Below are 13738 nucleotides of genomic sequence, written 5' to 3' on the forward strand. Positions count from 1 at the left end.
CGCATGATGCCCCATACCATAGAGATTTTCATGAGATATCACACTAGCGCATTAATAGACAAGCTATTCCCACCCCGTTCATTTCGAATGCCTTCACAGGATCGTTCTTCGCCATATATCAGGTCTTTATCTTTTCGCGAAACATTTTGTTATCCCGAAACTGCTTATCATCACCCTTCATTCCTGCCCTTCATCGCTTCTTATACTATATTTTTGTGCTCTCCACCATGTCTAAGCAAAGCGAACAATATGCTGATATCATGGGCCGCGATAGCTCTTTCGGGACCTACGTGTTCAAGCCTCAGCCTTTCACGAGACTCCGCCTGGGATCAGTTGGCTATTTTGACCGGACAGCCGAATGGCAAGAAATAACCAACCTTTTCGAGCCCGGTCTTGCAGAGAAAGACGGATTTAAGCCTTTCATCGGAAACCTGAGCCTACGGGAGGTGACAGAATCTAAATGGCAAGCCACATCTGGAGAAACGGAGACTGGACGTAGTTCCCGTATCTCCACCGAAGCCTCCGGCGCTATGGCAGCCGCCCCAGTCGAAGCATCACTCCAAGTCAAGGCTAAGAAATCCAAGACTGGAAGTGCCTCCCTCATTACTTCTTCTACTGTACGGAATCATAGATTCGATCGAAACTTCAAGGGCCCGATGATGGACTGGGTTGAGAGCAACGCGCAAGATATCCTAGCAAGCTGTCATGACATCAAAAGCCAAGGGCTGTGGATTGTCATGAGTGCATGGGTCACTGATGAGGCTGCAGTGAAAATGAGTAGCGGCGAAAATCAAGACGTCGACGTGTCAATGGATTTGGGGGCTACAGGGATAGGGAAGCTGGGCACATCTGTGGGAGTTTTTGACAAACTTCAGCGTGAGGGCTGGTGGACCTACGATAAGGATGAGGTAAATATTGTCTGATCACCTCTCTTTGATCCTAAAACGCTAACTTGATACAGAAAACTCAGGGCTATGTTGTCTCTTTTGCGGGTGTGCAATTCTCCGCTCGCAGGCTCTCTAAATTCTTCAGGAGTGTGGTATGTATTCACTTTTCGCGTCGTCATCGTGCCTAGCTAATTGATCTACAGCCACTAGAAGTAGCAAATGAAACGATCAGTCTGCCAGTGCCTCGACCCCCTGCCGAACAGGATGAGAGCAACAAACCTGATGGATCTGACTCTCCGGTCGAGGAAGATCCTATCGACGAGTCAGCATATAATGAAGATGAGGATAGAATGGAAGCCTTTGGGTTGAGCGATGATGAAAATGACGCAGGTGTGAACTTCAAGAAAGAGAAGGCCGAGCGTCAAGATGAAATAGTCTCAAAACTGAAACAGCTTTGGACTAATGGAACTGCTGAGCAGATACGGGTTGAGCTCTCAGCAATATTCCAAGACAGTCCCAATGATCTGAAATCCCTGCTTGATGGGAGACCGGAGCTGATGAACGTGCTTTATGAGCTCAGAATGCGGTGGAAGGAGAATTCTTAACTTGGAAATCCCACTATATAGACCGGCTCAGATAAACAAGGTTATCTACAATTGAGCAATACAGTAGCTTGAGCGAGTCAATCAGAATTCTATGCTAGCAGAGAAAGTGGACTGCTGTATCATATGACCATCGATGCCACATCTAGTGGCGGGAAGACCTTTCAGCTAGATTGCTCAAACCCAACCTATAAACCCGGCCCAACCCGACCCAAAGTAGTCAGGATCCTTGGAACGCCCATATTAGCTTACGGCATGACCCATAATAGATTCGGGAGTGGCAACGAGTGCACGAATGAGATGCTCCGCAGAAAAAAATAAATATCCTTCCCCACCAGGATTAGGTCTATACAGCGTAAGCAAAGCCTTCTGTGCTATAACTGGCGGGCGTTCCAGCGATACAGGAAAGTCTGCGCTGCATGCTGGAAGAAAGACGGGAAAGTGGCAATCTAGGGCTAGGACTGGTGGGAAAGCGAAGAGCGGGCAGGCGATCTTGCCAGATCGCCAGATCTACCAAGCAATTCTACGGGATTCGATGTACCATTATAAGTTCATTACATTACACTAATAATTTTGTATGGTCATTACCACGTCTTTTCTGCCCAACTAGGGGAGCGGTGAGACTAAACAGGATTAGCGCATCCCGGAATTATTATCCTGGAATCAAGTCGAAAGAGTGTAAGGTCAAACTGATTTCGAAAACTACTGTAACCCCATGTGCTTACTAGTTGATACCCGTAAGGGGTAAGTTAGAAAGTTACTAGAAAGAAAGCCCCCGAAAAAGTTAAGGTAGAAGCAAATTCATCTGAACTCTTGTCCGGCTTCAACGCTGGTATTCTGTTCTCATGCCAGAAATCGCACTTACATATTATCTGCCTTAATTTAAAACGTTGCGCCTTTCGCTTGTTTGTACCGCTTGTTACTTTTTTCGTCTCATTTCATATATGTAAGGATTGTCCCCGTGATTTCTTTCTTTTTGTACATGTGCGCACGCAGAAATAGTGTGTAGCGGCCAATCTGTCCAATTAGCTGGGTGACGCGGGCGGGCCACTCGAGGGCCCATAGAATGATATCACCTCTCCCTCCCTACGTCTTTGCCTGTGCGAGTTTAACATATGACAAATCATACTTATACGCTGCTGACGAGGCATACTCTCTTCTTATGCAGGCCTTGCAGTCTAATTTCTCTTATTACTTGCAACAGCATAGCCGCCTTATGAATCTCGGAATACTTGCCCACCCTCTCCGGGTTAACTACAAGGTTTACTCTGTGAACTTCGCGATATTACTCGGAATTTCCAAATGGTTCATGTACTTTGCGCTCAGCTGATCGCGCTCAACTATCTTCTACATAAATATAATACAAGGCTCAACCTTGGAACACCATATACCGCCAGCCCCCGGAGAGGGTTGCCCTCCTAAATTAGTGACATAGCAAATAGAACAGTGCTCTACAAGGAAATATCTGTCTGCTATCAATCTGCTGATCCATTCCAGCTACCTAGATACACTCTTAGTTCGAATTAGGCTTTGCCAGTAATACTATCAACCCCCTGAACAACACGGCCCACCAGCAACATATTCCCAGGAAAGCGCATCCCAACCCTCTTGTCAATTTCAATGACCTTGGAGCCAGGATTCAGCAGATTGGTGGTGAGGAAGTACCCTAGCCCCATCTTCTTGAAGTGGAACTTGGGACTAACCCCAGCCAGCTTTTTCTTGCGCTGCTCATAGATTTCAGGAGTTGGGGGAATGCTTTTAATTTCGAAAAAGTCTTTCACTGTCTGCCAGACCCCTCCCTCTTTGGCCATCGGCTCATCATCCACTTTCCAATGACTTTCCATTCCCTCCGTGTTGATGTCAAAGGTGGCATCGTAGTCCGTAGTTTTGATCTCGAGAGGAAAGTCGTGATCAATAGAGAAGGTGGTTTTGTTCTGTTGCCGTCAATGAGTTATATGAGAGAAGCCAAGAACGGTTAGAGACCCTCACGTCTATTCTTTCTCTACGAGCAATGATCTCCCCCCTGAGTGATATTCGACGTGGAAGATCACTTGCATATATGTCTCAAGATCAAACTTCCATTCGATGCGGGCCACTGGATCTTTGTCCATATCCTACTCCAGACAACATCAGCATACATTCATGAATTATACTCGGGCAGAAGCGAGTCCTAGAAAACTTGGTGCTTACCCTTTGACAAAGTTGGATCTTTGCTGGAATATGCTGCAATGTGAAACAACGCCTGGTCAGTAGTAGTAGCAATAGAAGAAGAAGAAGAAGAAGAAGAAGAAGAAGAAGAAGAAGAAGAGAAGAACTAACTTGAAGATCCTTCGGAGTTGGACCGCAAACCTCCAATTTCAATTGGTTCTTCTCGCCCATAGAATCGAGAATTCTCCCATATGGAATCCAGAACCAGTCGAGATCAAAAATTTTCTTCCAGGTAGCATTCACGGCGATGCCGCCACCTCCATAACCACTGAGTGGTTCTAACTTCCAATCATCCTGGTCCTTTTCCATCATCGAGGGCAGAAGGACATTCTCGACGATGATTTTGGGGTGAAACAGGACAGAAGCGGTGTAATCATTAGGTATGGGGGCAATCTTGTCTGGTTTGGCGGTCATCCATTGTCCCTGCCAGGCCGATTGCAGATCTTTCGTTTCTCCCTGATCCTTCCCCCCGACGACATGAATGAAAAGGGAGAGAATCGGATCCTCGATGAAGCTACCACTGCAAGTTGCCATTGAAAATTTGCTCGGCGTTAGGTCAAGACTGATGCCCTCCTGCTTGGGCAGTGCCTTATTTTTGATCGTCGCCAGGGCATGTCTGATGAGGTTGAAACTGTGACGCCCATTTTCTTGAGTGCCCTCGAACCATGTTTCGGACGCTGTTTGGATGTGCTTGAGGTGCTTATTCAAACTTTTCTGAATCGTGGGGTCGGTGGTATATCCAGGCACAATTTCTGCCTTCACTACGAGCCCTTGTTGTTGAAGGGGGAAATTCAACACCACCCAGGATACCTCGAAGTCATCTTCTGCTCGATCTGGAGCACTGTTTCTGAAGAGGCATTCTTTGTCTCCCTGCTCCACGTCGAGGGGATTGCCCGCGCGTTGGTTGCCCTTGACATCCTTGTACGTGCCTGTCACTGTGCCGATAGGGATCCCTTTGATGCGAATTTGGTACGCATTCGTGTGCAATTGACGGAGTTTGCCGGGCTTATCAGACCGTTCATAGGTTCCTGAAGCCACTGGTATGACCAGGTCTGCCGCGGGAATCTGTGCATTTGACACGAATTGGATAATTGGTGCGTGAACATCTAACCTGTAGGCCTGGAACGGTTTATCTTTGCTGTCATCGCTGCTGTCACTGTCACTGCCAAACACATCCAGGAACACTTTGGCTTCGATTTTGGTTATCATTTCGTCCCGATGCTTCCACGGGGCATTTCTGTCAGCCTTTTACAGTCCCCATATGCGCACTGGCAGATTGAACAGACCTTTTCCCAGCTTTTTTCAAGGTCGCGTTGACTTCCTTCTCGGAGTACGAGACGACTACATCCCAGCCAAGTGTCCAGCCATCTTCCGGTCGAGGGGAAGTGCTTTCGACCATGACCTTAAGCATCTTATCAAGCGGGGGTGCAGGCATCTTGCTTCTCGTTCATGAAATATTGGGAGATTCAAGAAGAAACAATATCAGAACTGAACGGGTCCAGCTTCAGTATCAATTCCTGAGAAAATTCACGATTGCAACATTCACTGAAATGCTGCTCGGGCCTACAATCGATGGATTTTATCTTCCGGCTGTGATTATCTGCCGGGTTCGCATTAGTGCAGTTAGCGCCTCATATCTGTAGTATGACGTCCGACGCTCCTGTAGAAGTTGGGGCCACCGAATCCGTTTCTTTTCTCAGCCAGCCACATGAGAGTTGTGCATGACGAACACCCAATCTACAGAGGAGCGGTGAATATTCAATTGCTTATAATTGGCCAAATTTTTGAATTCGCCCTCTGCCCCTCTGTACTGCCGTACGGCGTAGACCCTGTGACTGACTATGGCACTAATCAACACCTTCCCCCCATCCTTCAGGCTGACGCGTAAAAATCGCGCACCACTTCGGGCTGTGGGGTGGAGCCTTGGATATTATTTCCACAATAGTTTGCTGCAGGCTCAACCAAAAAGGGGAATGATTTGTACTGAAGATCCCCCTCCATCAGCTCACGGTGAATGAAATGTTCTTCAACCGGTTCTAGATACTTGGTATATTTCTCAAGCTACCTTAAGCGTTGCTGTGTCTGGGTAGAGCCTTTGGTTTCTGGATTAGGGCCTAGATTTGCCTGCCTTTCGGATGTGATTTGCCCCTACAGATGTGATTTGTCTCTGAGAAGTGTTCACCGGCTCGCAAATATTGCAATCAACATGACCTCGACCGACAACAACCTGTGGTATTCAAAATTCCACAAGGTTATTGAAAAGCCGGGCTCGTTGACCATCTTGTCAGCCACCGAGAAAGGCCTCTTTTTTGGCAAAGGCCAGGCATATGGGGCTCTGGTACAGAATTTTCCCGAATCTGTGAGCGTGTTCGCAGAGTCGGTTACCTTGTGTGAGCCCGAAGCCGACGAAGGAATTACATTCGGATCAACTGAAGCGGGCGTGGTGACGCTGAGCACCACCAGGTTGATTAGTCAGACCAAATCTCCCTCGGCAGTCGTGAGTGCTCGCGGCAAGAAGGGAGACCCCAATGATGCTGGAGGCAAGGATGGACAAACCGGGACAAACGGCAAGCCTGGCCACACACTCAATGTCTTTGTGGGCCACGCGCCTTCAGGGCCGCTTGCGGTGGACTTTGATGCTCGGGGTGGAGACGGAGAAACCACGGAGGCGATTGGCCAACCTGCTGGAACTGGAGGCAAAGGGGGCAAGGCGACTGTTTTCGTGGTATCGACGTGGGCGACCATCTTTCATAGCCTGCGGGCTACAATTCAAATCCTCGGCCCGAAAATAATATTCGACGAATCGAGTGACTCCGACGCGAGCGATAATGGGGATGATGATGATGACCTGCCCCCCGATCCTCAAGTATTTGGGCGCATCAGTGGCATCATTCGAATGACCTGCCGTCTGTGTGAACAGGATGACCCGCTTAGCAAGGTAGTTCTCACCACACTGGAGCCTCTGAGCCACCTCAATAAGAGGAATACTCGACAGAAAGTCTTCAAAGGTCTCAAGGCGGTTTATGACAAGCTGAAGCAAGCCCTTACTCGGCAGCGCGTGGATGTGAGAGACTCGACCACTGCTCCAGGGGGCTCAGGAGGGTCCGGACTCAGAACGAGAGGGCATCGTGGCACGCGTGGTGAGGATGGTGAACCAGGTGACGTCCATTCCAAAGTGGTGCAGAGTGCTACGGTGGCTGGACCGCTGGAATTTGCACCTTTGCACCCACTACAATGTCGAATGCAGCTTGAGAAAGCCGCAACGCTCTTCTATTTCGGTAACCCGGATAGTCTCTATCGGGCTCAGCGGACTCTCGCCTCTCTAGTAGCCAAGATGGGAGCAGTGTTGGACCTTGACGCTGATGGTTCCCTGGCCGTCCAGTCGCTGCCTCAAAAGGCCCAAAAGCTCCGAGAGGAACGGCTTCAGGCGCTGGCGACTGTCTACAAAAACCAGCGAGCCCTGCTGGGCATCCCGCCCGAAATGAACGACCCCGTGGGTGAGCTTCGCCAGATCGGCCGCGATGCATTTGACATGCTTTTCCGGTTGAGCCGGACGTCAGTGGACTACTATGGCTACCAGGATAACTGGGCACCACGCCAGTCCGTCCACGTGTTTGAAAAGGAAACTAAATTGTCACTTGATGCACTTGAAAAGTCTGAGCAGCTCTTCCTCAATCTAACTAGTCGGTTGGATAAGGTAGAAACGAGCGAAGATGTGCGGCTAGAGACTATCAAGCAAGTGGAAACGGGCAGGAACCACATCAAAGATGAGCGAAAGAATCTTCTCGCTCAACTCGAAGCTCTCAGACTCCGCGTCTTTGGCCAGACGCTCAAGGCAGAACTCCAGCGGAGAGCCGACAATGTTGCCTACGCACTAGAGGATCTGAAACGCAAGACTGAGAACAGCTTTAATGTTCCCTTCACCCGTGTTCTTGAGTCCTTCGGGAATGTTGCCAAGGAGATCAAGGTTTCCGGCTTGATCATGCCTAGAAAGGAAAAGGTCAAGATCCCAGCGGATCCCAAGAACCCCGGCAATCCCAAGAACCCGAGCGATCCCAAGAATCCAGGCGATCCCAAGAACCCAGGCGATGCTAAGAAGCCGGAAGAGCCCAAGAAGCCGGAAGAGCCCAAGAAGCCGGAAGAGCCCAAGAAGCCGGAAGAGCCCAAGAAGCCGGAAGAGCCCAAGGAACCAGAAGATCCAAAGAAACCAGACGGTCCCAAGAAACCAGACGATCCCAAGAGACCAGCCGAAAAGGAGGTGTTGAAATTCTTTGACTTCCTTGGACTGACCAAAAAGCTCTACGAAAAGGCTGGTGGGGAGATAACTGACCTGATCTATGAGGGGATTACCAGTATCCCGAGCGCTGACGGCAAAAATATCGAAAAGAGTTTGATTGTGCGCCAAATCCGCAGCGTTGTTGGTGACTTGGAGAAGGTGGGAGAGTCATCAAGAGCCAAGTGGAAGACGGATCCCAACACGAATGCGGTTGAGCTCGACGAGCAGCAAGATGTGCTGCTGGTCACCAGTAAGGAGCAGATCGACAAGTTTGTCAAGGACTTTGGGGGTGCCGCAGACATTGGCAAGCAGGCCGAAAAGGTCCAGGAGGCGCTGAAACACTACGCCGACCTACTCTCAGATCGCAACCATGACAAGGTCCAATACAATCTAGGCCTGAAAGCGCTCCTCGTAACGAGCGAGGCTGTTAATGGCCTCCAAACTCGCGAGAGCCAGCTGCAGCGTGAGGGCTTCAAGAAAGATGACAAGGACCAACTAAGTCAAATGGCCCACATGGCCGATGAGATCTACTCCTGGAATCGCAAGCGAGCCATGAGATTTATTTCTATCTACCGCCGTGCCATCTATCTGGCGACCCTGTCCAAGCCCGAAGAAACGGAGACCAGTGGGGCCACAAGTGATGCTGACCTTATGCTGCCGGCAGCCAAACTCAACAACATGTACGAACGTCTGCATGATGACATGGTCGGTCTGCAAGAGAAGGCTGGCTCCGACGCCTCCTATTATCCGCAGAATTTCGACCAGGACCGCGGCAAATACGTTGATTTAACGCCAGAGGACCGCGATGCACTGGTGAAGTATGGTCAGGTGCGGGTGACTCTACCGGCGCCCCGTCGCGAGCCCGATGACAGCGACCTACCCGAATTTCGCGGGTGTGCGGATGTGCGAGTCCACCGGGTGCGATTCTGGCTGGACGGCATCCTCATCCGACCCGAAGCGGTCGGGAAAACAGAGATTCCAGTTAAGATTAGCATCGCGCACGAAGGCGATAGTATCTATTATGATTGCCGAGGCGAGGCTCATGCCTTTGCGCATGACCCTGTCCACCCAGCCTGGTCCTACCGACTATTCCCTACCTCCAATGGGGAGAGTCAGTTTGGTGGAGTCCAGGAATCGGGTACCATTGTGGGTAAGGGGGGCGAGGTCATGGCCTATGCGGCCCCAAGTCCATTCGCAAGTTGGACCATCTCCCTGAGGTACCTTGACCACAAGTCCTTGGATGTGTCCCAGGTTAAAAGGGCGCGCTTCGAGTTCTTTGGTACGAGCCGGGACTTTGACCCGTAGCTGTTCAACTCCCACTAGATAATTATATGCTCTTTGGCATGCTTACGACTGCAATGGAAATAATCAAGTTTACAGCAGAAACCGAGAAGTTGAAACCAGGAATAGACATTCTGGATTCACTATATCACTCTGCGGAGCTCTTTCAGACCATAAGGAGTATGGTTCATGAAACAAGGTCAGCTCCGTAATATACTTGCATTATACAACGGTATTTTGCCTAGTCGCCGTCTTATTTGGTATGAATTACTCAAGTATGATATTTCCGACATGGTTATGAAGAAACGGACATTCGATAAAGCAGAGCTGCTTTAGAGTCCACAGTCGTGCGACAAGGGGTGCAAGAGCAGAGTAAAATCCGTGTAATTCAAAGCCCTTGTTTATTTGATAAAGATGTTTAATAGCAGTTTGAAAAGAACAGCTTAGGGGATGACAGCAACTGGTTGAGGGCATTCGCTTTTATATTTGGATCGCAATATATAAACAGACAATTAAATTATGGCGGGGAAGAGTGCAGCGGTTGATTCGACGAAATGAACAATTTGTGCTGTTAAGTCTAGGATGCCTATTGCATGCAGAGCAATGAGGTCTTTTAGGTCTGTCCTATTTTCTACTGCAAGTACAGCTATTTGTTGAACAGAAAAATGCTGCGATCATTCGCTTGATAAACTGCGTTCAACCAGGGCTTCTTCACGAAGTTCGCCCACGCACAAGAGTGCTGATTAATATGAGATTAATGCCCGAGGCAGGAAATGGTATTCCAACATTCAGTTCAACCATTTCAACATTATTCGACCGGGGTTTGAAGTAAATAGTTGTTGCATTTTCTCTTTTACACACCAGATAAATCAAATTGTCAGGCCAGACTGATTGAATGACTGTGGAAAATAGTTTTTTGCCTAGAAATTAATTGAATCTATGATACACAGAGTTGACTAAACATAACTCGTGCATGCATGTGATTCTCCTATAAACACTTGACACGATCGGTGGCATAATACGGCGAGGGAAATCCTACTTGGAGCCCAATAGACATCTAAATCTACAGTTAAGTTGCGAAATATGGGGAACAGTGCGTTCATCGCGAAATTGAAAGTCCAAACCAAGAAAGAGCTCCAGTTCTGGCTTCTTATTTCAGTGCGGTATTAAGTAAAGGGACAAAAATAGCTGTCGTATCATGGTTGTATGGGCTATTCCTAGTCACTCGCAAACAAACCAGTACATCGTCAACTTGTTCAAATAATTCCAGTTTGGGCTGGATTTCGAGATGAGCTATTCAGAGTTGATTCGGGTCTGAGATTAGTACTCCTAAATGATGAAGTACGACCTCTCGCTTGGATCTTTCAAGAATGCCAATCCAAGAATTTGGAATGCCATATACCCCCTTATCGCAAGTTGCCTTAGCTGCCGATAGTCGGCTTGTGTTGAATAGAGTTCCTCAATCGTATCCGCGAAGGTTGTTCTTTTGGGATTATCCATGAAAGATGCAAGAAAGTGCGCCTTTGCTCTGGCTTTCAAATCACTGATCATGAAGTAATCTGCTTCGCCATACATGCGCACATGGAAGTAGCATGGATGACAGTCAGCCAATATATTGACGATTGGCTCCAACTCAACCCCTTGCTCGAATGGTTCTTCTGCGGGCATTTCGTCAATCGGGGCCGGTTATTTTCTACCGCTGGTCTATCCACCAGTCCCTCCATGGTCTCTGAAGCCGTCACAGCGGCTTCATTGGAAAGCTCCTTCATTTCTGCGGTAGGATTTATGAATACCACACCCTTCGGAAGACGTGTCCAGCACCGGCCCATTTTCAACCCTTGTATTTATTTCTTGTCGTTTAGCACTCTCTGTGCCAGGGTGCATCGATGTTGTTGCAAGGCGTTCGAGGGTGTAATTTCCCGTGTACAGAAATTCTAGCATTTTCTCGATTAGAATCGGGCTGTCCTTCGGTTTCCTAGCAGCGAACAGCGCTTGTCAGACTTATTTCACGAGCAGCTCAAAGGTCTGACTTGACTCACCTTGAACCCGCCATAACAAGCCCGGTGGAAATACTTTGATCTTGGGCAAACGACCAGTCTATGAGCCCTGAAAGCCTCACCCTTGCAAACTATTGTCAAATCACTATATCTTGAGTTAAGATGCAAGCTTATTTAACATTAATGATGAAGTTCTGTAAGATCTCAATCTGATTGTTCGATTCTCACCTAGCAATGAGAGCGAGGATAGTTTCCTGATCCTCCTTGCTTTGTGTGTCAGACGTGGGGGGTCAGGTTCTGGGTCCTTGGTCGCGAAGGCTGAAATGTTGCCTTTTTTCTTCACCATGATCGGGCACCAAAAGAAGAACAAAAGTCTTTTCGGGTTGGCAAACGAGAAAGCTATATAAGCAAGCCAGAATTAGTTGACGTTTTTGGCGTTTGCTACATACGTTGATAAATTCATTCTTTTATTCATATGCGCCCTAAATGCATTGCTGCCTTACCCCGCTTGTTTCAAACCTGTTGTAATTATGGATGGGCAAATTACTACAGTGCAAATCTATCATGTGGTTAATAGTATTGAAGATTAACTCACAAAGTACAATACTACCCTCGAAAAACTCACGTTTTGCTTCTCGGTCAGTTCTAAACACCTCACTATTCGTATTAGGATTAGTAGCAAACTAACCTGTACCTAGACGATATTTACCAGCCTTGCTTGCCGCACATACTCGAAGCATTGAACCACCAGCCAAACAGCACCAGTCTGACAGATAATGGGATTTCCTGGCCGTGGCACACTATGTGGATTCAGGCCCACTCCGACGCATGGGACAAGGATTTTATTCACCTAGATGGTGACTATAGCCCGCTATCTTTGTTTATTTCTCGATGATCAAATCTGACGAAGGTTGAATATAGAAAAAAAAGCTGTATTTGAAACTTTCTAACAAAGAGAAGTTCCAATATTGTACCACATTCTATACTGCAGCAACCACATCCACCGCGGTCTATGGATGTATTGTCTCTGAGTCCTGTCTGGTTCCAGCCTTGCCATGTCCCAAAATCTCCGCCGGGTGGTACACAATTATAACGACCATAGCAATCAGCATCAACAATCCGTCGAAAACATACATGAAAACCTCATGTGTCATGATATACCCACTATACTCTTCCGTAAATTCAACTAAGCGGAAGACAGACCGCACCAAAACAAGAACGCTGATAAGATATAGTCCAATCAGAACAGTGAGCCAATTTCGCTGTTTCCAGCGAGAGCTCTATGACTCTGGTTCGTTTGCAAGTGCGGATATAGTAACAGGTCGAAGTTTGGCCGGCTCTGCCTTGATACCATTTTTTTCCCCTGTGAAACAAGGCTTCTGCGGAGGAATGACTAACCGCTAAACACCATTCGACTACATTCCTCTCATGAACCCCAACTCAACGTCCTTTGGACAACCGGTCCTACCCGACTCCTACGCGCCAGCCAGGACTGCAGCGCAGACTGGAAACATTTCGCCACCAGAGTCGTGTCATGTGAACGAGGACGAGAAAGACAAGCAGGCACCACCACGACACCCCCTTCCATGTATTCGGGAGGTTTTGGGCAACAATCTTCCTCTGCCATACCCCATGCAAATATTACTCCCTCGTATACAGTCCGCACATACGGCACCGTCGTCGCACCAGATCGGGCGACCGAGTTCGGGACGTATGCCAACGGAACCGATTAACCTTATTAGACCGGTCACGTGGTCACCGATGTGGGATAACGGCTTTCCCCATCAATCTCAGGTGCAAGAAGAGGCGTCGCGCACGGATTTCACCTCGATCACTACCGAAGAATCAGAAAACATGTCTCTTGACTCGTTAAGAACGGGCAAGTCTCCTATCCAGAGCGCCAAGACAGACATCGTCCCCCGTCCCCGAGTCACTAAATCCCTCCGAGCTCGACAACGTTCATCTGAGAGCCCCAGTCACTGCTCAAATAGCGTTTTCCAAAAGAAGTATCCCGAGACTGCACAAAGAGGTCTCATTTTCGATGAGAAGAGTGTCACATGCGTGTGGCCCTTGCCATATAACAAAGGCAAGGTGCAGTGGGGAGAGCCCTGAATGTCAGCGCTGTAGGACGTCGAAGAAGGAATGTTGGTACCCGCAAAGGAAACACGAACTCACACAAAGGTGGTACTTGTTCCCGTCAGAACTGGTATGACTGCCATTGACAATTGCAAACAGAAAGGTGGAACAGCTGTCTTCTCAAGTACACGATTATAAAGCCGTGCTGCAGCAAATATATTCAAGAGCCAATACCGAGGATGCCAAGCTTATATCCAATGTGTTGTCCAAGGTACGTCGAAACAACATCCTGCAGACGAAATCTAAATTGATAGTTGAGCGGCTTTAGCATCTCTAGTTTTTATATCCACCAGTTTACGTCAACCCATTCTGTGTAATTGACGTTGGGGATAAGGGTAGTCACATGGTAGT

At 48.2% G+C, this 13738-nt stretch overlaps 4 protein-coding genes across 4 annotated transcripts; 3 read left to right on the top strand and 1 right to left on the bottom strand.

Moving 5' to 3' along the window:
- Positions 1 to 227: 227 nt before the first annotated feature.
- N7532_007687 (uncharacterized protein) lies at positions 228 to 1492 on the top strand (the record flags this gene model as incomplete). Its single annotated transcript, XM_056620179.1, has 3 exons — positions 228 to 908; positions 962 to 1039; positions 1091 to 1492. 3 exons carry the CDS (start codon positions 228 to 230, stop codon positions 1490 to 1492), a joined length of 1161 nt encoding a protein of 386 aa, XP_056470985.1.
- Positions 1493 to 3012: 1520 nt separating this feature from the next.
- N7532_007688 (uncharacterized protein) lies at positions 3013 to 5132 on the bottom strand (the record flags this gene model as incomplete). The annotated part of the gene is made up of 3 exons (XM_056620180.1): positions 3013 to 3423; positions 3809 to 4934; positions 4984 to 5132. 3 exons carry the CDS (start codon positions 5130 to 5132, stop codon positions 3013 to 3015), a joined length of 1686 nt encoding a protein of 561 aa, XP_056470986.1.
- A 771-nt stretch (positions 5133 to 5903) lies between these two features.
- Positions 5904 to 9278, top strand: N7532_007689 (uncharacterized protein; the record flags this gene model as incomplete). The annotated part of the gene is made up of 1 exon (XM_056620181.1): positions 5904 to 9278. The coding sequence occupies one exon, from the start codon at positions 5904 to 5906 to the stop codon at positions 9276 to 9278; it is 3375 nt and encodes a 1124-aa protein (XP_056470987.1).
- Positions 9279 to 12679: 3401 nt separating this feature from the next.
- On the top strand, positions 12680 to 13363 carry N7532_007690 (uncharacterized protein; the record flags this gene model as incomplete). The annotated part of the gene is made up of 1 exon (XM_056620182.1): positions 12680 to 13363. One exon carries the CDS (start codon positions 12680 to 12682, stop codon positions 13361 to 13363), a length of 684 nt encoding a protein of 227 aa, XP_056470988.1.
- Between the last annotated feature and the right edge of the window lie 375 nt (positions 13364 to 13738).

Source organism: Penicillium argentinense, assembly GCF_028826775.1.
Source record: "Penicillium argentinense strain IBT 30761 chromosome Unknown utg000009l_segment0_segment0, whole genome shotgun sequence".
In the NCBI taxonomy this organism is placed as follows: domain Eukaryota; kingdom Fungi; phylum Ascomycota; class Eurotiomycetes; order Eurotiales; family Aspergillaceae; genus Penicillium; species Penicillium argentinense.